At 38.5% G+C, this 26,318-nt stretch overlaps 1 protein-coding gene across 6 annotated transcripts; it reads left to right on the top strand.

Annotated features, from left to right (window-relative positions):
- Window positions 1-214: 214 nt before the first annotated feature.
- Window positions 215-25,217, top strand: MDM1 (Mdm1 nuclear protein). Of its 6 annotated transcripts, none has more exons than XM_064508853.1 (15): window positions 215-348; window positions 616-721; window positions 3,049-3,410; window positions 3,895-4,029; window positions 6,263-6,403; window positions 8,099-8,235; window positions 10,431-10,530; window positions 14,851-14,889; window positions 15,258-15,433; window positions 16,748-17,020; window positions 18,859-19,007; window positions 19,114-19,244; window positions 20,175-20,433; window positions 21,556-21,624; window positions 23,878-25,217. In XM_064508853.1, the coding sequence occupies exons 1-15, from the start codon at window positions 331-333 to the stop codon at window positions 23,985-23,987; spliced, it is 2,205 nt and encodes a 734-aa protein (XP_064364923.1). In that variant the 5' UTR covers window positions 215-330; the 3' UTR covers window positions 23,988-25,217. The 6 variants fall into 6 exon arrangements, with proteins under 6 accessions (XP_064364923.1, XP_064364914.1, XP_064364907.1 ...); XM_064508844.1 differs by having other exon boundaries at window positions 6,263-6,415; XM_064508837.1 differs by having other exon boundaries at window positions 6,263-6,445.
- The last annotated feature ends 1,101 nt before the right edge of the window (window positions 25,218-26,318 follow it).

The raw sequence follows: 26,318 nt of genomic DNA, 5'->3' as shown, positions 1-26,318 counted from the left end.
GGGGCTCCCTCCTTGCCGGGCTCTGCCCGGGACCCGGCGGCCCTGGGAGGGCAGAAGGGGCTCAGCAAGGGGCACCCGCGGGGGAGGTGACGCGAGGGGCGGCCAGGCCCTGGCCCCGCGGCCCCGGGGGCAGCGCCATCAGGGCAAGCGGCGCCGCTCCAACACAACATGGCCCCGCGGCCGCGCCGCGGGGGGAGGCGGCCCGCAGCCGTGACGGCAGGCGCTGGGCGGCCCCGCGCAGGCGCCGGCGCGGGAGGCCGGGGCGGGCCGCCGGCTTTGCCAGGGGAACGGCGGTGTTGACGGCCGCGGCCCGGCGCCCAGCGCTCCGCCATGCCCGTGCGCTTCAGGGTGAGGCGGCGGCGCGGGGCCGCCCGGGCAGAGGCGGCGGTAGCGCGGGGCGGGCGCGGCGTGTCGGGGCGCGGCGACGCCCGGGGCCGGAGGAGGGAGGGGGCGCGGCCGCGGCCCCAGCACGGCGAGGCGCTCGGCGCGGGAGCCGGCAGCCTAACGGAGCCGCGCACTCGCGTAACGTTTCCCCTCCTGGAGGTCTGCCCCAGTCGGTTTCGGGGGCTGCGAAGCGCGTCGGTCCCTTGACGGGCTGCTCTCTCTCTGCTGCAGGGACTGAGTGAATATAAGAGAAACTTCCGATGGAGAAAGCCGGAGTTCTGTAGCGCTTCCCAGCAGCACAAGGCCTCGTGGGCAGGACTGCGGTCTGACCAGCTGGGTAAGGTGCCCCTCGATGCCCTCTGGCTCTGTGGTGGCCCCGGAGGCGCTTGCCATGCCCAAGTGTGTGCCACAGCGAAGCAGCTGCATCTGCCTTTTATATTCCAATAAAACCATATTCCTCCTTATCGCTTGGAAGAGCGTGTTTTTGAATGCCGTGTTTCCTGTGGCTGCACATGGAAGCTTTGTCGTGGTTGCTAGTGTTGTTTGTGTAAAACCTGAAAACACGCGGTTTTTGGCACGCGGCGTGAGCTAAATTCCAGCCGAGGAGCACAGGGGCGGTGGTAACCCGGGGGTTAGTGGTCGGGGTGCATGGGATTAGTGGTGGTGCGTGAAGATGTGTCATTCCGCATTTCAGATGGGCCTGATTTGAGGCAAAGTTTGATACAGAGTAAAATTGTTATGAAAACTTACTGGGACAGCTGGCTGAAGAGAAAATGCTGAGCATTAGAAAAGCTTGCGATGCTGTAATTTTGGGAGTTTGTAGACATTATGGCAGGCATTTGTGGGATCGGAAAGGAGAGCTGAGGGAAATAGCGTTTGGGGAGAAAGGCCATTATGGAGCTGAGGAAAAGGAGGAAACCGTAGAGTGATGACAACTGCAGTGCTTTCAAAAGTAGCAGGAAAACATAGGAATTACTGTAGAGCACAAGGCGTTACTAGAATTGCAGAATTTAGTGCAGTTATGCAATTAGAATCCAATATATTTATTCCAGAAAATCGTAAGTGTTATGAATTGTGGTCTAGTAATCAACAATTGACTCCTAGGAATGCAGTTTGTTTTCAGTCCAGGTATCAGTCATTTTAATAAAAAATCTTGCTGGAGTACCTTCCACTTACTGATTTCTTCTGTTAGTGCAATATATTTCTTTAACCTTGCTTTCCCTAGCATATAGCTCTATATATGGGTACCTCAATATATGGGTTTAGGAAAATAACTTCCACAAGTTCCTGAACACCCAAACTTTCAAACACATCAACTTCTTTTTAAAATTGTAAGCTAAGCCTCTTTTCCAGTCACGTGTGTGGGGCAGTGCAGCTTTACACTAAACAGCAAATAGTACCAGATTTGCAGTAGAATCACAAGTTAGCAATACAGTGGCTTCTCATCCTCACATTGTACCTGTGGGATTTTTGTGTGATTGGTGTAATTTTCCTACAGCTTTGCATTCATTTTCTCTCCCAGTTCTTTTTTGGCCATTTAACCATGTACGTCTTTCAATGTCACTCTGACAGGTCATAGGACTTTGCTGTCCCTGCAGATTGCTACTGATATACATAGTTGACAGTTTTAAGAATGGCTTAGGACACTACCACAAAAAGGTGATAGGTGTTGGTGCTTTGAGTTCCTTTCTGCTACTCTTTCAGTGTTTCCCCACTGGAATTATTTCCTCCTGCACATATGTACTCAAACATGCAGGCATTCTGCATGCCTGTCACTGTAGTGTGTTCTCTCTTTCCACACTGCTCTCTCATGAGCTAGTTTATCTGTCTGAGAGACTGTTTCTTTCAGGCAGTTAGGTGCCTTCACTTATTGTCAGTCTGCTGTTTAGGACTATGCAGTTGGATTATGATATCCTGCTTTACCTGTGTTCAGTCATTCATTCCTCTTCTTAAAATGGCAGGGTAATTTTGTTTTTATATGCATGTATAGAAGGTAGCAATTCTTTAAAAGAAGCTAATACTGTGCTCTGTTACGTGGTCCTTTTAGAATTTTGGGAGCATTTTCTTACTTGTACAGTAAAAAGTCGTTGGTTATCTGAGATGGTTTTAAGTCCACTCTGCAACATACTTAAAAAGTGAAAGTCAGTTCAGGTGTGTCTTCTTTCATGGTCCAGAACAGTACTAGATACATACAGGTCTGTCATTGTCTTGTTAAAATAGGCAAGAACCTGTGTAGCAAGGTACTTAATGCATGTGTGATGAGGAGTGTTCATGGCATACTTTATCACTGCAGGTTGTTTTTTTCCGTGTCTGTGTTAGCCAAATTCTCTTCATCGGCTGTGTTTAATTTTTGCTTTTTTGCTTCATTCTTAGAATCAACTACGCTGTGTTGCAAAAGATTGTTCTGTGGCCATATTTGGCTTATAGGGTTTGATCCAACATGGAGCTGGAGTTTTAGTGGAAATGAGAGGTCTTCAGCATGTGTATGAAAGAAGCCAGAATTTCAATTGTGTCCATAATTCATAGGCTGTCATTGCTCAAAGATAATGAAGATAACCTTTTCTAATAATCACTTGTATGATAACCTTTCATTTTCTTTCTTGTAATAGAGCGATTATGTCTTCAGTAGAATGTTTTTTCTTAAACCCAGTCTGTCTTTTCTAGGAATCTCAAGAGAACCAAAGTTTATTTCCAAGAGAAGGGTACCCTACCATAAACCACAGATTTCAAAGTCCTTTGAATGGACGGCAGATTGCAATTTGAATGATCCACTAGAAACTGAAGCTCTTTGGACTGCAGAATTGCACAGAGACCACAATAACAATGATATGAATCAGGAAAAGATTGAAACTCCAGAAGGACCCAGGATTCCCCCAAAAGTTCGGTCACATTCTGCAGATTCTAGGGTTGAAAGAGCTCTTGCTCTTCCAGAAAACAACATGAAGAGATCACCACCTGCAGCTCCACCAAATCAAAATGAAGCATTTGTATCTCCAAAAAAAGGGTTAGAAAAAGTGGATAATGGGGTAAGGGAAGTTTTTTTTTTTTTTTTTTCTTTACTGACCAGTATAGAAGTTACTAATCTGATATTTACAGTAACTTAACGCATGTATACTAGTCTCTGTGACTAATGCTATTGACAGTGTTTTTGTCTCACTCTAGTTCTGTATTGATGTTCTTCTATACTCTAGCTTTTCTGTTGGGAGAATACCACTTTTAAGACCAGATTATGGTTCCTCTGACATCAGTAGAAATTTTGCCCTTCACAACACATTTCTATTTGTTTCAGTTAAACCAGGATTTAGCCAATAATTTTAAATAATTTAAAAATTTTTAAACATCAATTTACTTCATGTTGTTGGCTGTAATGAGAAAATGTACTTTGTATTCATTTAGTTAATGTAAACAGAAAACAAAATGGATTTGAACATGTGCATTGAAAACTTCATAAGGATGATAACTAGCAGGGAACAATCAGTGTTAAATTTTTTGCTGTTTTTGTGCTGTCAGCCTCACAGAGCCCTTCAGAGGAAAGCAGGCATGAATATTTTACCTTTAAATACTTTTCCCAGAAATTCTGAATATCAAAGCCAGTTTGTTTGGAAGAGTCCTCATGAAAAGTCTCCAATACTTGCAGCTGAACAGGTAACTTTAAAGAATCCAAAAAGTAGATGAACAATTTGTTTTGTGTATCAGGAAGTTTCTTACTTTTCAAGATTTCCAAGGTTTCTTTATTGGTTTTTGTTTGGTTTTGGTTTTTTTTGGCACAAACAGGCATGCTGTTACATGTATGCTTTTTTCTAATATACAGAAGTGCAGTGTGATTAGGTTTGTTTCCCTGTGATTCCTTATTGTAGTCAAGTCTGATTACTCGATTTTCTTCTCCTAGGCTGTTTATACTGTAGACATCATTGGTCATTCTCCCAGATTGTATTCAGCTCTCTCTAACAGGGCCATTTTCTTCTGTTTGCATTAGTTTAAGATCCTGTAAGATCCTATTCAGTATTACCTCTTTGTTTTCGTGTTGATTTGCTTTACATTAAACAACATAGGAATGTTTAGATTCTGTCTCCTCTATCTTAATCACGTCTTGCCATTAAAATCATTCAGGTCTCACTCCTTATGAGACTCCATGGTCTTTTGTGGGTTACTGCAGTTTCTTATTCTCAAGTTCCATCTTTTTGTATGTACATGTCTAGGCCCAAAAATGCACCTCCATAGTTACTCAGTTGTGTTTTCTTTTGTGAGAGCTGCTTATATTGAAAAAAGAAGTGGAGCCTCCTGATTTTAAGACAGTCTGGTGGCATTTTGACATTTCTCATGACTTTTTGGACTTTGTAGGATTGGAAATGCTGCTATTTCTAGTCAGACTATGAAGAGCAACTCTGACTGTAGGACTACGTTGTGTCGTCAATTTATTATTTCTGGGATCAAGATTAAGGTCCCCAGGAGAAACAGGGAAGTCGTCGTGCTTTTGGTCATAATACAGTATAAAATAGGCACTTGTGCAAGATCCTGGATTTTAAACTTTGCTCATGCTTTTGTAAAAGTTTTTATTTTGTCTTCTGTTTCTTTACTGGGAGTATTTACGTTAATGGGATTATTACAGATGGTGCTATCTCCATTTTTATCCATAGGTAGCAGATTTGTTCAGTAACAGCTTTCAAAGATAATAAATGCTATAACTAGCATCAATCACTAAAAAGCCCGTTCCTGTCTTTCTCTTGTGATGCCAAGCAGGTGGACTTACTTTGAGATGTCTGTTTCCCAGCAGTCCCCTGTCCAAGGAAAACTGTCACTGAAACGCATGACAATTACGTAGAAGCCAAAGGACCATTTCAGAAAGAGGCAGGTCCCATGATGTCACTTCATGGAAATTTGTAGAGAGTTCCATTTGATTGTGGTAGAAATCAGTCTGATACTCTCATTATTGATGCTTGTGAACATTGTGTTTTTTCAGAAGAAAGAATGTAGAATCTAAAATGGCAATTTTTTTCTGCCAGAGCTTATATCAAAGCCATACAAAATCAGGCTCTAGGCCCTATAAATGCTGAGGTAAATATAACTTAGAGAAGATCTAAATATGTTTAAATGTTTGCAGATTCTAAGCTTAAGATTAGAATTTTGTGTGAAAAATTCGAAGTATTAGCAAACTGTTTTCTTTTGATTGCTGTTATACGATGGAGAATATACCTGAATGCTGAATAATGACAGTACCTGGCCCTTGAACAAATTCTGTGAGAACGTTCAAGTTATCCATCACATGAGCAGAGCTGAGGAAAATGTATGCCTGTAACATATGGCATGATCTTTTAACTCTCAGCAGCTTGAGAGGAGGTAATACCTGATCATGTGTTAAGGCAAATTCTGTACTTTGGCTTGTAACATGGTGTTAATTGGAAAGTGCTGGAGAGATCAAATTACCAAGCCCTAAGCATCCGATTCTAAAACACAGAATAGTTGTTTTTTACTTACCGACAGCACCTGTACTGAGGACTTTCATGGCATATGAAACTGGGCTTTACGGCGTATGTTTTAAGAAAACGTAATCCTGTATACAAATCTAAAAGTGGACTGCAAAATTCCCCACTGTCTTCCCAAATAAATAAAACCTCTGTTCGCAAACTTCAATAAAAACAGCATTTGAGTGTAGGTTTAACTATGTCTGACTTAGTAATCACTTTTAAGTGTATTTTTCTGAAATTAAGTTTCTCTCTGATTTTTCCTAGAAGTGAGTTAGTTTGCACATGCTGTGTTTGTACGCATGGCTGATTCTCTGCTCATATGTGAGCATATTTGCATGAATTGGTTAACGGATTTGAAAATTTAGTCTTAAGGTAAGCAAATCCCCATACACTTTTTTTTCTTTAATTCAAAGGTTATTCACAGTACAAGTAAATCCATCCCTCCATTTAAGTCTCCTGCAATTACTTCTGAAACTGAATGTGAGAGAAATTTCAAAGATTCTCCTGTTAAGAGTCCACAACTGAGATGTGATTCGGAAGAGAAAGAATTTCCGGTTTGTGAACAAGTAAATATTTCCCCTAAAAGAAAGTCATTGGTATACTTTTACAATTTTGATTGTTTATTTCTATAATGTGGGTGGGGAGGGTTTTGTAATTTTTGGTTACATTTTGTAGCTGTTGCTAATGACTTTGGACTGAGTTGGGAGTCGTTCTGCTTTAAAAGACTGAAAATAACACTGCAGAGCTCTGTTTGCTCTCAGTGGTTTCTGTAATACGTATATTCAGTTTACAGAGACATTTTAAGTGTTTTTTTCCCGTCACCTTAATTTGATTCTGAGTTTCAGAGTGGCCTTTTTTTAAAACTGAAATTTATTTTTAGACAATGGGATAGAGTTTCTGAAATCTAAATCTTTATGTTCTTACTGGTAGCCACGTAATCTCTTACAATGCAGCCCTCTGTGAGAGAGCTCTTGCTTTTACTACCACTTAGATTTATTTTGAGCTGAGACCTTGTAAAAATAGGAGAGAACAGATAAAGCTCTAAGTGCATCACAGCTAACCTATTTTGCAAGGTGGAAGGATGAATGGCTGCTTTTGTAGCAAGCTGCCAAGTAGCACTGTCTAAATCCTTGCAGGTTAGCTTACCGTTCTTCAGGTAGAAAGAACATGTGTGAGTCTCTTCAGTGTCTGTCTTTCTTCCTGGGTGAAGCAGAAACAGCCCCTGTCGGACGTGTTCAGTATGACTGTTACCTACTAAACATGGAGTGCATGTGGCTTGGTTTAAGTCATTGATACTTTTGATATCTTTAAAGATGATTGTAGGCTTGGACGCTTTATCAGTTAGAACCTGGACCTGCCCAGTGCTTTAAATCTGATCTGAAAATGATGACTATTATGTCCCCTTTTGCTTCTTTTAGCAGATGTGAAGCAAGCCTGAAGGGCATGAGGTTTTCAGGGAACATTTCTTTGGTTTTAATACTGGAAATCAGGTTTTATTTTCCCAAGAGAATTAGTAAAATGAAGGTGTCTGAAAAGGAAGAGGAGGCATGAGAAGGGAATTTTTGGTGAAAACATCTAAAACATTTTTTGCTTACATCCATATATCTTCTCCGTTGAATATATTGAAGATAAATTTTTGGATTTTGGTGTGGGTTTTTCCTGTTCTTTTTCTTTTTTCAAAAAAAAATTCTGAAAAGAGCTCCAGCAGAATCAGAAATAATGCTTGAGTTTTCCAAGAGGATAAAATAAGCAAGAAAGAAAAATCTTTGATTATGAAAATGAAACAAATCAATCTGACCATTTATAAATCAGAATGGCAAAAAATTTAAAAAGACCCTTTTTGTTTAGTATAAACTTGCTTATATTGCTTTAATATAATAGTAAGAGGGGTTTTTTTTATATTACTAATTCCAGAAATATACAAATTAAGTTTTATGCAACTCAGGTTAGAATGCACAGGTATCATATACTTTTATTTCTGTGTTTCATGTTAAATTCATCTTGTGAAGTATACAGAATGGGTCATCTAACTAAATGAATGTTGCACTAGGAATCTTAGTTTTTGCATTTTGCCATTTTATTTTTGTATTAACCAAGGAATGTAATATTCTTTCTTGTATTGAATATGCATAACAGTTAAAATTTTAAAACAAAATTAACTTTTATGCGAAAGTTTGATGTCAAAAGGAATGTGAAGGTTTTTTAGTTTGTTAGCTAATATGATATTTTTAAAATTATCTTTGCCTTAGAATAAAAGGAAAGAACCGTTTCAAAAGCCAACAGAAGATGCATCAAAACAAGGGAAAAAATCAGAGCAGAAACATCTTAAACAAAAAAATAAGCAACATATCAGTCAAAAACCCCTCTCTTTACATACAAGTCGTGGGTATGTATAATACAGGAAAACATAGCCTAGTGAATAGGTGTGTAGCACCCTGATATTTAGAATGGTGGAAGACCACCTTTAACCATGTGATGGATGCTACAGTCACAGGGCACATGTAGCGTCTGCCTGCTTGCAGAGATGTCTGCATCCGTGTTGGGATTGAGCTACTTGTGGGTACATCTAAACCTGGTGTTAATTTCTGTTCCCTTCTCTGGGCTGTGAAGTGGAAGCTTGCCTCAGCTGAACCTCTTAATGCAATATTATTACCGTTAATAAAATTAACACAAATGAAATTTAAATAATGCAGTGCTGCTATTGAACTTTTAGTGAGTGCTTTGGAAGTTGTAGTCACCTTTCAAACTGCTCTCCTGCTTGCTGCACACATCTCAAAATTATGAAAATAGTACTTGGTTGATGTCTGTTTTCTTTCTAGTCCGTACCACCTTCTGTCCCGTAGAGTAACAACGGTAAACACAAAAGGTAAAGGGAAATAAATAAGTCTGTCTCATCTAGGGTAATCTGACAAGCATGGAAGTAAAATGAAATCAGACTGCTACTAAGGGGCATCCAAATTTCTTTTACTTCTGCCACATTCGTACACTGCAGAGGTTGAGCTTATGTTTCTATTTTTTACACATCTGAGATATGTCAGAGATGTAAAAGCCCTGAATTTGTTTAAGTTAAAAATACATAAATCTAATCCACCTGTGGTATCTTCATGCTTCATGCATCTCCCAGTAGTTACTTTCATTCACATGGTTTTCTGGCAATATTAAGGTATTAGATTAAAGACAGGAGAGGAGACTTAACCCACATCTGATTACCTTTGGATATTGGGAGGTAGTAAAAAATAAACACCCAAACACACCAAAATACTATAAAATAAAATTGCTTTATGAGAAAGTGAATGGGTATAGTGTAATTAAAGCCTCTGACTCTAGTTTTCATAGTTTCTAGACACAGTAGATAGGACTTAATTTTGCAGTGAGTTGGGGGAAAAATTTTCAATTGTTTGTTATGACTTCTCTTTAAGGACAGAGATTTCTGCCTGTTACACCTTCAGTGTGGCAACACAAGTCAAAAAGTTTTCAGCGCAAATAATTGTGAATATGTGCAAATTCTCAGTATGCAGAGACAGGAGTTGCACTTTGCATACAATTTGCATTACACTGCATTTTTGCGACAGAATGAGTGGGACTGATGCATAGTTTTTGAGCTAATTTATCAGTTTGCAAGCAAAACTTAAAGAATTCTCTCAGGGTTTCAAATGAAAGGACACAAGAAAAGAAAAAAAGTTCTGAATATAGAGATTTTCTTTCCTTGATACTTTTCTTTCTACAAAGTACGTTTTATTCTCTGACTTTAGGCTTTATGGTCTGTTTCAGAAGAAGGACTGAAAAAGTGAAAAAGAGGACTTTTTCAACTTATGTTGAATATATGAAAATAAAGTTAGTTCTGAAGCAAGATTAAAAACAAAATCTTGTCTGGATTTAAGTTGATAAATCCACAAGTCAGTGCTTAAGGAAGAGTTCTGACTTGTAATATTGTGTATTGCGTGTATTGCCTGTTTTAGGTTAGATCATGTTAATTTCTCTGCGTATGTGTGTGTGTGGCAGAAGGGAAAATGAATCCATCTTCCAGAGTACTGAGTGCTTTTGAAGATCAAAACCAGGAAGAAATAGCTAGATGAGTTATACTAAACATTGTTCTGGTAGTTTTAGATGTTACTGCCCCCAGCAGTCCTTCCCAGCTGTATGTCAGACTGTACTGCCTTTACGGTGGAGCTCATAGTTCTATGTCCAACTTTGTGGCTTGGTTGCGTTAATACAAAACCAAATATATTTGCTTAAATGCACCTTCATCAGCAACTAAGACGCTCCACTTTGCATTTAAGTAATGGAGGTTTATGTGCATGTTACATTGCGATGTAGCTGTGAGGGCCAAAGCTTCTGGCAGAAGAGCTATGAGGAGAAGCCAACACAGGTAACGAGCTGTGAATGAGCTTTTCACAGCTTTTTGAGTTATATTGGTAGGGATGAGCATGTGTTTTTCACGTCTCAGCCTTGGAATTTAGATGCAAGAACAGTTATGATTGTTGCTATAACTTTAAAAATGCTCTTTAAGAGTGTTCTAGATATTACTCTTTCCAGCTTTACTCTTTCTGTTTCCCTCCCCCCCTTTTTGTGATGTCTTAGGAAGATGAACACTGAATATAGATCAAAATTTTTGTCTCCAGCTCAGTATTTGTACAAAGATGGAGCTTGGTCTCGTATCAGGAATAATGTTCCCAATCAGGTGAGTATTCTTAAAAAATTTAATGCGTGGGCATGCTTTGTATAATGATTTTTATATGCAAAAAACCCTTAAAATTGTGGTGCTTATAAAATACACTTTGAGATTGTAATGCTAATGACTCAAGCTGCAGAAGGCGAGTTTAAAAAGGACGTTAAGCTGAGACAAGGCAGTATAACTTGTAAGAAAGCAGGAGAGACGGTGTGCTTTAAGGAATGTATTAATTAATGTGGCATAGAAACTGAGGGAGGAACTTTGTTTCCCTCACAATTCAGAATCATCTAGAACAGAGTCTCTTGGACCAGATGATCCCGGTGTTGATGATCAGCTCATCTTTTAACAAGCAAAAGCTTTCAAAATGTAGATTGGATGGTGGAAGGTTCCAAGGGAAGGTATCAGTCTATGTCAGCTTGTCAGTCAGACTCAGTTTGTCAGCCAAACTTCATCGGTCAAATCCACTCAAAGCAGTCAATTGAATTCTGACATACATAACACAAAATTCAGAATTTCTCTGCTAAGCTTCAGCTGATCTAAGTATTTTGTTGCAGTTTATTCAGCAACTGCTAGCTCTAATTCAGTATCATACTCTACGGGAACTCATTTGACACAACTCTGAAAATGCTGAATGGCCTGAGGAGCATAGAACTTTTTAGCAGGATTATTGAGTATGGTTTTCTGAATTAGTCAAGAAAATAAAACTCTTTAATAGTTTGCTAACAAACTCCTAGAGCTAGTTCTGTAACTGGCAGATTTCACCGAGACACTTCGGCTTCTCTCAGCTGATAGAGAGAGTCTTCATGAGACAGGGTGTGCTGCTAAATATGTTGCAAACACCTGGCAAATGTGAGTTGCTCCGTCTTTCAGGACCAAGTTGATGTGGAGGGTAGAGCTGGAGTGGACTGCTGTAGGGTGTTGGGCTCTGAGCTTTTGCAAATAACATTGCCTGGAAAAGACAGGAATAGTATGGTAGCATTCGGTTTTCTGTTTTCTCACTGAACTTGATATAGCAAGTCATTTTTTATTTTGGGCAGAAAGAAATATATATTGAATATATATGAAAGAAACTGAATGAGAAACAGGCCTCTTAGTTCAAGTATATCATAGTTTGGGATGTTTCATAATAAGATTTTTCATTTTTATTCATCAGATAACCCATTCGGTGAAAATAGGTCTGTGAGGATGTTAGAGGACTAAAACAATATTTTTATTTTTGATATATAGTGATGTGTGCATATATGCAGTTTTACCATCACTAAGGCTATAGAATAATCTAAGTTACTGCACGCAGCCTGATTGTGAGTGTTTCTATAGAATATCACAGCATTTTTCTAGCTTGTAAGGTCTTTGTATGGGGCCTGGATGTTGTGTCAGTAACATTCAAAACCTGAGTGGGCAGTGCAGAGCAGTGTTTCAGCTTCAAGAGTGACTGACTGATAGCCAAGCATAAGGAAAGGGTTATTGCCTGGGAATATATGTTGTTTGCTACACATCTAGCTGGGAGGAGTCACTGCAGTTCAATGTAGGGAAAGCATGAGGAAACGCAAGTGAAGGTCTAGTGTTCTGCTTTACCAGGCAGGATCCTTTTTGGGATGTGCTTGAGAGGTGTAGGAAATAAATATATGTGGCATTTAATTAGCGTGTGCAGGAAACCAGCAAATTCCTACGCTGTAGATATGTGTTTTGGCTGTGTCTGACTTTTCCATGGGGATTTTCTTGCTGACAAGGGAATTGAGGAGGAAACTAGAAAGAAGTCGCTTGGGACTAGACATGAAGAACTCAGAGGAAAAAAAATATTGGGATTTTTTTAGGGCCTTTGAAGTGAAGGAATTGTGCTGCGTACCTGAAAGAGACAAATTCAATTTAAAATGATAATAGTAAAGACACTGTTTTATTGATTACAAATGTGCTTATATTATATATACATGTTCATGTATACATACATACGTTAGATCCTAGTATGACTTCGTATAGAAGTCTTTTATAGTTAGAATTATCTAAATTTCTCCTCTCGGTTAGACTTCAAATCGCGCTTAGCCTGTGAGCATAGCATAGTTCTGCTAGTAGAGAAACAGCAATATTTAGGTCACATAAATATGTTATTTTTTGTGATTTTTTCCCTTCACAGAGGGTTTTTTGTTGCTATTGTCTTGTTAATATTTCTATATAAGTTGTTGAGGATTCCTTCTTAAAAGGAAGTTTCATGTGGGTGTAGTAAAAGCAAAAAGTAACCTTAAAGTTGGGAATTTTCCAGTCTTCAGGAAACGCTGGAAGAAAACCAAGATTAATTCTTAAAAACTCTGTTAATGCAAGAATAAAATATCCCAGTGGGCATGATTCTTAGCCAGGCCTTTCTTCTTCTTCTCCCTCCCCCCCCTCTCCTCCCTCTTTTTCAATTTCACTGATGTTCTTGTCTGAGGTAAGGGCTGCAGGATGGGATCCAGTGTGGCTAAAAGAGTAGGACTGAATAAAGTATTTCAGACACGATTGAAACATGAGAGAGAAAATTTGTTTGAGAAATATATTACTGCACATTAGTGAAAGAGTTCATTACTTGAAAAACTGTCAAGCTAATCGGCTTTATTGTAAAGCAGCAAAAGTACTTTGGCTATGTAAAATATAGGCTGCTCTAAAGGTTTCCTACCAGTCCATTTCTTTTTTAAACCTGTTCCTGTACTAATGCGTTAGTGTGAAAAGAAATGTTCTGCGAAGATGTATACAGCCACTGCCTCTGCTCTTTGAGACTCCCCTCTGCTGAAGATGCCTATGGAACCTCTCTTGCTTAGCATAAGTGATGAGATGATAAGCTCTGACTGATCCAGTCTGATTTCCTGCTTAGCTAAGACCGCACGTAGATAATTTTGGGCCCAAAACATACTTTCTGAAGTTCCGAGTCCAAACAGGCAAAGATTGTGATAGAAACCTAGTATAACCTTAGCCATAGCGATTACTTCTGTACTCTGCAATGTATTATTAAGGGTCGCTTTTCAGCAGTAGGATAAAAAAGTCTCTTTGAATTATGCTTTTGAAAAATTAATGCAGGCAATTCATAATCACAGTAGGACTCTCTGGGGTCTGTGTCCTGCTGAGATAATGCTGCCTGCTGAGTCACTGAAGGAGGCTGGTTGTCCTTTGTACTTCTTCTCAATTCACTGGAGACATAGTATTCTTCCTCCCCCTGCAGTGTCCTGTTGCACTGGATTTATATTCCTTCTGTTGTGGCTATCATAATTAATTTTTCATTCTTCTGCTTAAAGTGAATAGTCCTGTAAATCAGTTACATTTCAGACTTTAAACTGTACGCTTAAAATGAGAAGTATATATTTTTAATGGGATATTCTTTGGAAGCTTAATGGGTATAATGGGTCAAATTCTGGGATATTAGCTGATGTGATATAAGTAGATTTCTATCTGTTGCACTCAGTTGCTTTTAGTGGGATTAGCAGAATTTGGCCCATGTTCCTTGCAGGAAGAACTATGCTAAGTCAGTCATGAAAGAAGAATAAATAAAACAAGTTATAAAAATGTGCTAAAGGAAGTGACAGTATTACTTTCCTGCTCTTTGATAAAATGCTTATTTCCTGTGAACCTTTTTTTAGTGACCCAGGATTCATACAACAATATCACAAAGTTATTTTTAATCACTTAAAAAGAAAAGTAAAGCTTTTTGTTGCTTTTTCTTCTTATGCTTTCATTGTGTTTGGGTGAAGGACACAAGACTGAGTGTGGAGATAATTTCAGGAATAGAAGTGATAGTATAAAATTAGTAGTGTAATGTCTAAAGAGAGGGGTTGCCGCTTTTATTTTTTAAGGCTAAAACTGACTTCATTGGTTTTTTTATATCTCATTCATACAGTGATGAAGGAAGGAATGATTTAGACATTGTGACTTAAATACAGAACACCAAGAGATCTCATGTAATCATCAAATCCTCACTGAACTAAGATTTGTATAGCAAGAGACAGTTGCAGTGTTCACAGCATACAAACTCAGTATTACACATGCGCATAGGTTGTAAATTGGTATGTGGTGAATGTGTTTTTGACTGTAAGGCTTAGAAATCTAAATTCATTTCCTCTAAACATCTAATTCTAAATTGATTCCAAAACTGGTGAAGTACAAGTGTTGAGGTGTTTGTTTTACAGCTTTTTACTGAATCTCTGGGAGGCAGCATAGAGCTATGTTGATAAGTTTTTGGTAATTAATTAATTATTGAAATGATTGAAATGAATGAAAGATTGAAATGAAGTTACAGTGGTGATATTAACATACAGCATTGAGAGAAAAATAAAGAAATTTAAAATAATTCTGTATTCCTCTCCTTAGGCATCTCAAAACACCCTAAATTCCATGTGGTATATGGAGGTTGGTTGCATCTAAGTTCTCGTTTTAATGTTTGGAGCACTGTGCTGTGTCTGAACACTGATAAAGAACTAGAATCCAGCACTCAACCTACTCATCATTGCTGCTTTTTGTGCTGGTTGAATAAGTAATCGGCAATTTTGCTTTGGCTTGATAGCTCAAACATGCTTACTAAATCTGAACTTTTGTTATTTTTGCTCTCCTTTTGTTACATTTACTGCAGCATGCAATATTTGTGCTGTGGGTGGCCCTGTATTATATATAACTTGCCCTTCTCCTTTAACTGCCATTAGCTAGTGCAAATACTTCATAATATCATGTTAGTGAATTTGAGAGAGACATGCAGAAACTTAAGAAACCTTGATGTGCAGGTGAAAGAACTTCGAGCCAGAGCAAAGGCGTACAGGCAACGAATAGAGGGAACGCACTTCTCACGATACCATCTCAATCAGATTCTGTCTGATAATAACAGTCTCTGGGATGTGTCTTCAAGTTCCAGTTCAGAAGAAGGCATCAGCAACAACATCAGAGCACTAGATCTTGCCAGGTAAGGTAGCCATTCCTGCATGTTATTTTGTGGCTTTGAAACTGAACAAAATGCTGATCGTGGGCTTAGCCTAGCTGTGAGATCTTTAGTGTTTTTTGGACTAGAAAGTATGCAGGCATATGCCTTTTTACTATGTTAGCTGATATGTGATGTATGAGGTGATACGTGTTCAAATTGAAAACCAGATGTGGTCAAGTCTTCTGAAAGAATAGAAGTATTACACCTTCATAATTTTACACAACTGTATTTTTAGTGTGGAAATCTTGGTTTCATCAAAACTGTGGGGATTTATCACTGAGTCAGATGGGAGTAAGCTTCTTTTTCCACTGGAATGCCATGAAGTATATTTTGTCTACTCAAATGTTATCAGTGTTCTTGTCAGGATTAGTTAGTAATGTTGTGGTTGAGTCTTAGACTCTGCCTACACCTGAGATGAAGATTTAGGAACTGGAATGGTGTGCAGGCATTTTCTCCTTTCTTTGAAGGCTATGAGAATTGATAGATACTGAAACTTTTACTTCTGTTAGGAAAAATCAAAGATAGTATTTTAGTGAAATGTATGGACATCTGTTGCGCAAGAGAGGGGAAAAAAAATTGTCTCCTCCTCTGAGATCTGATGTTTAAAAGCAATGCCTTGGCTGCCTCTGTTTACAGTCCACTTACACTGCTCTATGTACACTACTTGTCTTGTGTGGGGAGGAAAGATCTGTCCATTTGCATGGCTGTGGCTGTAATAATGGTTAGGGAGATGACACTTGAAAGATTATTTATTACACTATAGTATCTGATGTCAAGTACAATGTAAACATTTTGGTTTGCTGGTTTGCTTTTTTGATTTCATTTATGTGCACTGGGATAACTTTCATGTAAATGACTGGTTTCTGTGAGCAGTTGAGAGGTTAAGATTTTCAAAAGTTAGTGCCTAAAGGGCAGTCTTCTAAGCTACTTGGCTGTCAAAATGTTGTACCATCAGACACATGCAGTCCTGTGCATGGGACGACTTATCTTTTGAGCACTTCTAATAATCCAAATTGTCATTTAAATAGGAAACGGAGTCCTAACTTTACATTTCATTTGTAGGAATAGTGATCCAAAGGGATTTTTTCATGGAATCTGGCTTGACAATGGATTGTGCTTAAATGTCAGTTAAAACTTCAATAGAAATTTAATCGTACCTCGCATTTACTACTCCGCTTTTTAATATCCGAGCTATCCTTTTGGCAAAGGACTGAATTGGATGAATGTGCTCTACTTTGACACATGTATATCCTTCAAATCAGTGGTGTCAAACACTGCTTTCTTTCTGTTACCTAGAGTTTCTGAAAAAGAGACTTCACCAAGCCCCAAAGCGCTACTCCAACCTGACCCAAGAGAAGAGTTGCACCAGGACAGCACTGAGAAGAAAGGCCTGTCAGATGTCTCAACTGTTCCAGTCAAGAGGCGTTTAGTTTGGGGTGAACAAGAAGGTACTGAAGAAAGGGACAATCAGCCATCAACAGAAGATGAAGAAAAAGAAAACGAGCAGGTTGCAGTCATGGCTCGGGAGTTAGATGATAAGGATGCCACCAAGGATAAAAAAACTGAAGGGTAAAACAGCATTTTTGTGGCATATCTAATTTTTTTCCTGTAACATCTCAACAATTTAGAGCATAACTTTTTTTTTTTTTTTTTTTTTTTTTTTTTTTTTTTTAAAGCAGCTTTCTTTATGAGTGCACTTACTTGACTGGGGTAATTTTGACGTGACACTAGTTTTATTCTCAGTAGCAGAATAAGGAATGAAAAATTTCATGATATTGAGTTGGTTGATGGAGTTGGATCCATTTTTAAGAACGCTGGATTTTTAGCTTGCAAGACAGAATCTGTAATTTGTATAAAAGTATAAAGAGTTCTTATGATTGTTTAAAAAAAAATAAAATTTACAGTGTTCTGCAACAGTCTTGGAACAGACTGATTACACGGCAGCCAAGTATGTTGAAAATTAAAGTTCACAATTTACTTCAAGCTGTCAGTGTAGGATTGATAGGATTGAAAGGATAGAATACATTGTGATCTTGTATTTAAGTGTCTGTTTTTCCCTAGCAAACTCGTAGGCAAATATAAAGGACTTGCTGGAAAAAAATAACTAGCATCCAGTAATCACCAGTGCTTTTGTAACTGAGCTCAGGTAGAAAAAAATGCGGAGGAGTATTTAGAAGTAGTAAGAGTTCAATTCAGTATGTGCATAGTGTATTACGTAGTACTGTATAGGGTAATTGAAAGATCCATATTTTATCTAGTTACAAACCTGAGCTTTTTACTGTGCAAGTTTTGCAAATATTTTGGAAGTTATGAGTGTATGTATTTACACAGACACACACACACCCCCCTATATAAAAAAATTATATATATAAAAATAAATAAATATTTATAAAAAGCTGAATAACTTTGACCCTCATTTCTGAGTGTCTAATCATTTTGCATTCCTTTCGGTGTTTTATCTTTGGTGTTGCAACATCCATCTAAGGTAAGGAATTGTAACCGTCTCATTTAGGGACAATATCCTGTATGTGAAACCCAGACAAAGAAAGGTTGAGAGCTAGATGCAAAAAGAGATGAAGTGTGGGCTTCAGCATTCAAAACCGTCATCCTGAAATTCACGTTTAGCTTCTGCATAATCCCAGAGATGGTCTAGTTCATATACCTGTCTCTGATGGTCATTGTAGTTTTTCTGCCATCTAAAAATGTGGTTGTATGTGTGACCAGATCTGCTCTGGGCTTGGCTGTGCGGAGCAGTTCAGGACCTGCCTGCTATTGAGGCCTTTTGAGATCTAGAGATGATGCATTCTTTGCCTAGGTGTGCTCAGAGCGTGTCTGGTGTGCACCGATCGGATCGGGTTCTTTGCACAGTGTGGGCATGCTGCCACCTCCTTTTGAAACCCATCTGGAGGAAGGAGACAGAAGTGGTGGTGCTGATTTATATAGCAACCTGGGGGCTAGAGCGGTTGTCTAAATGTGGGATACTTGGTTTCAGTTCCACCACATTGACTGAAAAGAGTCAAACCTACATTCCCACCTCAGAGGTGTCTATCAGCAACCAGGTTCAAAGTCACTCTGGGTGAGGACTCTTTCCAGCCCTCTTGTTGAGTGTGTGCCACTGTGCAGCAAAGCAGTCAAGGTTTACTGGCCCAGAGTGAGTCTGAGTTTGTAACCTGAGACTGTGTATTTTATCCAGTTAATGTTTCAATATAAAAATTACAAGAACTGGGGGACAGGGACTGGAATCCAGAACTCTCCATTGCAGGCAGATGCTTTAGCTGCAGGCTGTTGGTGTTTTATGGCCTTCTCTGATTGCCTTAGGCTTCGTAGGAGTGTATTAGAAACCAAAATCTTGAAAGCAGGACTCCGAAGTAATTAGCTAATCCTGTAAACATTTCTCATTTTTGCAGCAAGAATGCCTTGGTATTGAATTCCTCTGTGGCTACATCAGATTCTTCTTCTGTATCCTCGAGGACAGGTGGCAGGCTTCCTACTCCAAAGCTGAGAGCACTTGGTGGAGCTCAGAGGACTCATCATGATCTCACCACTCCGACTGTTGGTAAAAAGACTTTTTAAAATGCAAAGCAGTACTTCAAGAACTAAAAATACATGTTTGAATTAATTTACTTTTTAAAAAATATAATAAAGCATTTTTTCATCTTTAGGAGGTGCGGTTTTAGTGTCTCCTCCTAAGTCCAAGTCTTCATCTCCACAGCAGAGAACAAGAGCTTTAGGAACAGACCCTACTGCACCTAAGCAAGGTGCAAGAGAAGCTTCAAAAAGAAGATCCTGCCGGGTGAGCCAGAAAAGGGGCTTACCATCATGTATTTTAGGAATGTGCTTTTTAAGTCATTTTGGGTAATTTTTCTAATAACTTTTTTGAGTTGTCATTTACTGTTCTAAAATTTTCAATATCCGTGATTGACAAATGCTGATGTCCAAGTGTTTCATTTATTTTTTTAATCAAGCAAAGAAGTGAGACTGTTGGAGTGAGATTGGATGAGCTCCATGTTGGCTTTTTCTGCTAACTGCACAGGGTCCAGCAAAAAAAGCTGCCATTGGGAGCTGTTGATTCCCCCCCAATGTTACTTTAGCTTGTTCTTGACATGGAGCACAGCTTCAGGTTCCATCAGTTGAAAGGAGTTTAATAAAGATAGCCTGGGTACCCATGTGCTAGGTGCGTAAATGTGCCATTATAGTTTCATTCATCCTTTCTTTTACTTTTGTTCTTCATTTTACTTTTAACTTTACATAATTACCAAAAGGAAAAAGAAACATTTAGGGGGTGTTTAGTAATCTTCATCTTAAAATCATGTCGTTGTTCTGAAGTTGTGTTTAGTCTATGTTCTGTAAAGAGAGCTATAATTTCACTGCATATATATCATCTGTAGTAAGATCTGTAACAGATGCAGAGACAATTAAATGAAAAGTTGGTTGTTTTGATTTTAAATCTAAGTTCACCATTTTTTGCTGTGGGAAAATGAGCTTTCAGTTTGACCTGACTAGATTACTTTTAATCATGTTAAAAACTTTTTATTAGAAATAGTTTTTCTTAAAGCTGTCTCAGAGGCCTTAAATACGTATTCTTCCAATACCCTCCTGAAAAGCGTCACACCCAATGTTTGCTGCATATGTGAGGATCTCTACAGGAAGGCTGGTGTGAATATATTTGTAGCAGTGTATGAGCTGCCTTTTTATTTATTTATTTTTCTTTATTGTGTCTTAGCCCGATGTAGAAGTGGAAGCTGTTTCACTCCTTACCTCTCCACCCGCTGGGCTGGGAACTTTGGATCCTTTGCCTTTAAGGCAGGATCAGTGGCCTGGTAATAGCGTTTGTGATGAGCGAGTTTCTCTTGCTTCAGAACATCAAGAGCATTCCTCTTCTCCTCCTATGCTGAAGGCAGCTGAAATCCACTCTACACCTTATTGGAGTCCCTCTCGTCGTATTCAAGGGACTCTCAAGGACCCAGAATTCCAGCATAATGGTGGGTTTTGTGTATTAACTGTCTGTGTTTAAAAAGTGCCAGGTGGTGGGAATGGCTACCTTGCAAAGTTCAGGGCAAAAGAGTGCTGTGCTTGCTGCTTTAGTGACTACAGAGAATGTGTTGTTTATAAACAAAAGCTTTTTCTACTGTGTGTTCAGTCTTACAAGGGAAATGTGCACAACTCTCTTAGTTTCCGATTCTGCTAATATGATTGTATTCTAGTGGTCTGCTGTCTAATTTTGCCTTATTAATTTCAATAGCAGTTATTCATTAAAAGAATAATTTGGTGTAGCATCAACAATTATGTTTCCTCTTTAAGCTACAGCTGGATGTTCTGACACTTTTCCAACTGGAGTTACCCACAATGATGTGTAACTGGGGACCTTTATAGTATGGTATTAGTTTGCAGGAGCTGTAGATCTCTGAGAATGAAGCTGCTTAAATATTTTGGGGGATATGGGGACAAAAAAGCTGTCTATAAAAGATGTATTGAAAATACAGAAAAGCCATTTAGAGTTTTTTGTCCCCTGAGAATGTTCTTTGTTGAGGAGGAATTTGTGCTGGAGCATTTCAAAATAGTTTTAAACAACAGTTATTAATATACATTGGGGCCATAAATCTGATAAATAAAAGAATCCTTCATCCCTTAGTCAAAATAAAGTTTATGTGCTTAAGTCTCCATTCCAGAAAGGCTTTGTACAGGATCTTAAGGTCTCAGTACTCTTGGTCCTTATATTACAAGGAACAGCTAGACTAATATTATAAACAGCTAGGTAATATTTCCATATTATGATGGAACAAGTAGGGGTCAGGTTAAGTGAACTGGTGAAATTCAGAGAACATGCTTATGCTTTAGCTCTACATCTGGAGTGCAGTTCACTATGTAACTGTTGTGGCATCTACCATAGACAGATGCCTTGAGAAGAATACAATGGAGTAAGTTTGTTTAACCTCATTTCAGAATCCAGGAGTTTCACTGAGGTTTTGGCATGTTTGTTATTTATAAGGTTATATGTTTTTGGAAATAATGTTGTAACGTTTTAAGATTTTTCAAATGAACTATTATCCTTTGTGCATTTCCAAATGATTCAAAAATGTACCTTTGACTTTTTTTTTTCTTAGGGAATGTTGTGAGTCCCAAAATGAGATCTTTCCAGTTACCACTTCAGGAAAGAAACTATAATGATGAAGGTATTGCTTCCCAAGGTGTTAATGTATATTATATATATATCAAATAGATTTATTTTAACTTTTATTTTTCACTAAAGTGGGAGGTATCTGACTACTGTAGTACTACTTGTTTATGTGTCTGCATGAGTAACTACCCCGTCATATCATCAAAAGAAACTCAAAAATGTTCATCCCAGTAAGTATGAATATGAAGGTATATTCCAATATGAATAAGCCATTAAAAGTGGCTGAAAATTAAACAGACCAATGTGGTTCAGTATGGTAAATATAGCTTGCTCAAATCCATACCTGAAATCATTTCCTCCCTGCACATTTTTTAAGCCTTTGTATTGACAGCTGCAACAGAAGCAAACTGCAAAATGATCACAGCCCAGATTTCATCTGCGGTAATTTCTGATGCAACTTAAAATGTATCAAAAATTTTAAGATAAATCTCTTGCTTGTGAGACCTCACCACTAAATATTTAACATAAAATGATTTCCCTGGCTTTAATGTTTACACCTGTTTTTCTGCTAAGTGCACTAGGGATACTTTTGGCATCCCATTTTTCTAATTGCTATTTTGGCCCTTTTTTCTGTTTATGGTAAAGTTACTCCAGGGGAGGAGCCAGCACATGGCCCAGCAGTACATCTTGGCCCTTTTGTGGGCAGACACAAATAAACTCTTTCTGTAGTCTGAGGCAGGCAGAGATGCTGTAGCCTCATTAGCTTGAGCTAATATATGTTATTTTTTAGCATGGCATATGAGGTTGAACTTGGTGTGGGGCTGTGCTAGCCGCAGTCACCTGTCTTATAGGGTTAGTGTATTGGCAGTGCAAGCTTATGTCTGACTGCAGGATATTTATAGATAAACCCAAGAACAACCAAAATGTCTTTTCTGCACTCTTTCACGCCTGTTTGCTCCTCAGTTTTAACCAAGGTTTGGGCCGATTCTCTATTTCAGTCATTACAGTTGCCTGGAAAATATGTGGGTTGTGCAGATGGCTCAGCCAAGCATCTGTATATCTACTTAAAACATGCAAGATCCTATAGTACTCTGCAGCTTCCCACAAGCTTGCCACACAGATTAAGTGCTGTAACTGCTTTTTTTTGCTATGAGCTGAGTGATGGTATATGAGCTTTCAGAAACAGGCACAGTGTGACAGCTAAGATATTTCATATGCCCATATTTGTTCGTGTACATACAAAACTGGGAGTTATTCCAACCACATGTCTCTTTGCAGAAGTGCAGTTAGCAGTTTTCTCATACATGGGAATATTGTTGTATGTGTTGTGTGTAAGCCTGTTATGGGCTTTTTGGATCTCTGTATTTCAAGGATTTAGAAATGTTGGTGAAAAGTTAATTGCAACACTCACAAAATAGAGATCCCATTAAGATTTAGTCATGGAATCTTTGTTGATTTTTGGGCTTTTGGAAAGCAGTGGTATGGTTTTGTTTATCCATTGCAGGAGAATTGGTGCATATAAAGTCATTATCCATAGAGAGCATCTTGATAAAGCTGTGGCAACATTTTAGTAATGATGTTACAGAAGTGTAGCATTGTGCTTTATTCTCAGAGAATCAGCCTCCAGGCTGCCTATTTTTAAAAGTTCCATTGGACATGAAATGGTTCCTGTATTCAAAAGGAAGATCTTCTTTAAAGTACATTTCTAAAACATGTTTGTCGTTGTCTTTGTGTTAACCTTCCTGTTTTCTTCAGAAGACGCATGTTTTTTTTTAAACAACTTGCGGCACACTGTTTTTGGCACAGAAGGGTGCTCTCAGCAACATAGATTCTGATGTTTTATCCACAGTATTCTGAGGATGTCTGTCTTGCTTAAAGTGGTGGGCTGATTTCATGAATATGTTATTATCAGAATCTATTCCAGACAGAGTTCAGTGGCAGAGGAATGATTTCTGAAGTCTCCTGATGAAGGAGAGTAAATGTAGAGAAGAGTTGGAGAAATGGGCAGTGCTTTCAGAATTGCCAAAGTAAGAGTAGGAGATCTCAGTCTGGAGTTTGTCAAGAACTGGGCACATAATTCTCTTAAACTTACCTAGTATCTTAGTGACTCTCTAGTTAGATTCTTTTTCAGCCTGTCAGTTACCAAGTAATAGAATTCAAGTGTATTGTGGTATTATTTTAGCATCCACTGTAATAGGGGGGCATAAAAATATTTTTATCTATACTTTCAAAGTCTGTGAATGTTAGCAGTGTTTTAAAATGTGTATTTAATCTATGTATTTATTTTTCCTTGTTGCTTTCCCCACAGATGACAAACTGTCTCAGATTTCTGCTCGCTCCGCAGCTTCTAGCTCACTGGCATCTCAGGTATTAGAACGAGCTCAGAAGAGGAAGGAGGATTTCTGGGGCAAGACATAATCTGTTTCACCTGGTTTTATAGAAACTGTTCTGCAAAATGCTTTATTTTTACAGTTTATAGTTGTGCACATTTTTTTAAACTGTGATTGTAGATGTCATGTAGTATCCTTTCACCTATCACTAAGAAGGTCCAACTTTTTAGATGTGTCAGCCCAGTTTTGACATTTCAATATTTAGACCAGTGCTGAAAATCTAGGTCCCTGATATCTCTAAGAATTCAGTCCTAATTCATTATTTTACAGCAGTTGTACTGAGTTTGTTTTTTGTTTTTTGTTTTTTGTTTTTTTGTTTTTTGTTTTTTTTGTTTTTTGTTTTTTGTTTTTTGTTTTTTGTTTTTACAATGGCCCCTCCTGAAACTGAAACAATTATTTTTATGCAGCCCATGTGTTATTCTTCAAGGTGTTCTACTGCAGTCATGTAGTATGACCTAGGACAGTATTCAGGGGCAATAGTGTTGTTCCCTGAACACCTCAGTTGCTTGATTTTAACCAGGTGTATTAGACAGCTGTGGTACATTTGTTTGTTGCTGTCTGAATTGTGAGTGCAGCACAGAGCTATAACAAACTTTGTTACTTTTACTACTTACTGCTTTTAGGCTGCTGCCAAAAAAATTCCTACTGTTTCTTAACAAAGCTAACGTGGAATATACAAGAGTTTGAGAAAAGAAGGTTAAGCTTCGGGGTTTTGTTAATTGCCCCAGCTTTTTGGCTAGGATGACTATGAGAGTTCAATGTGTACAGTACCACAGCTTGTCAGAAGAATCAATGTGGACATAAGTCTTTTGTTGGCAAGACCCATTTTTTAGTGTTAATTTCAACTTCTCTAGAAAAAGCAATCTCAAACACCTAAGCACTGGTATTCCCCTGCCCTACTTCTGCTCAGTTATTTAGGAGTAGTTGGTCTCTTAAAGTAAACTTGGAAGAATGTTTTATTTGGCTTTGACATCTTAATTACCTCTTGTTCTGGTTGCCTGTTTTTGGGTGACTGGGATACTGTAATCATTGTCAAAGCAAAAACTGTTTGTGATTTATGCTGACAGCCTGTTTCCTCTGTCCAAGTGATGCAAACAAGTTAACATGAAGTGGGAGAAATAGGTGGGTAGCAGCCAGTTCGTACAGTGGTTTAGTTCTTTTTACATAGTTTCAAACTTTAGTAATACATGGTTTAAAAATTTTGTACAAGATCAATTTCAATTTTGTATGCATTTGAAAATAAAAAAGATCAACTTTGCTTTGTTTCTATTCAAGTTACAATAGATAAATTGGTAGATTGGCGTGTTGCATTGGCACTTCTCTGATCAGTGGAACAGCTGTTCAGCTGGAACCTTTGTGGACTTACGGAAGACAGGATATTTCCACTTAGAACTGTTCTTTAGAAAGGATAAGTTACTAAAGCTGGATATGTTGATACATGGAGTTGTGACTGACTACACCCAGAGCAGATGGGTGCTACACAGGGTAAAAGACTGCAGTCCCCAAAGGACCAGTCCTCTGCAAATGAGATAATTTAAGAGTGAGTGCTGTCCAGCACTGATTGTGTTAGAAATCAGTGTCCACTTCCTCCAGAAGTTCTGCATTACAATATCTTCCTACCAGTAGCGTTGTTTGGAACAAATCACGCTATTCTATTTTATTTCAAGGACTTTCAGGTTTATTCTTTGGGATGCACTTCAGAATTCTGTTATAATTGGTCAGAAAATTTTTACTGAAAGGGAAACGGGGTTTTTGTGTGAAACAACTTGTTATGAAAAGTGCCAATTTTCCTCTAAAATGATAGTTTTTCAATGGAAAGCTTAATGGCTAAAGATGGAAATGTTGCATCGGTGTATTGTGGGAGGGTTAATTTGGTTGTCTTCTGACCAGATTCTTCATTATGGGCCACTTCCTTGTTTAACCATGTAGTTCAACATGTCTCATTTGTTGCTTCTCCTCTGTGGTACCTGTAATTTACGTTTTAAGAACCATGTCCTCTTCTTTAAGAATTTTTTATATTTTTTGGTTTTCTAAGTTTGCCTGGGATTCCTGGCTATCTGGCAGTCCGTCAGAGTTTCTGTGTAGGCTTGACCCTGAAGCCTGGAAGTCGTAGAGGTTTTAACAGCATATGTACCAATTTACTGTACAGTATTGCACTGTGAATGTGGTGCATCTGGGTAGCATTGAGTTTATTATGTGTGCTGTATGGTACGTGTATATTTATTTCTGCCAAGGAGACAATAGAAGTTGTAAAGGAAGGAGACATTTTTGTTGCATGAAGGTGCAAACCCAACTTAGAGATGAGAGTGGAAGCTCATGGCTTCTCACACATCATCATGTGGTATTTCCTGTCTGAACA

The sequence above is a fragment of the Dromaius novaehollandiae genome, chromosome 1 (genome assembly GCF_036370855.1).
Source record: "Dromaius novaehollandiae isolate bDroNov1 chromosome 1, bDroNov1.hap1, whole genome shotgun sequence".
In the NCBI taxonomy this organism is placed as follows: domain Eukaryota; kingdom Metazoa; phylum Chordata; class Aves; order Casuariiformes; family Dromaiidae; genus Dromaius; species Dromaius novaehollandiae.
The sequence above is the reverse complement of the archived record's forward strand: the minus strand, read 5'-3'. Positions and strand labels throughout refer to the sequence as shown.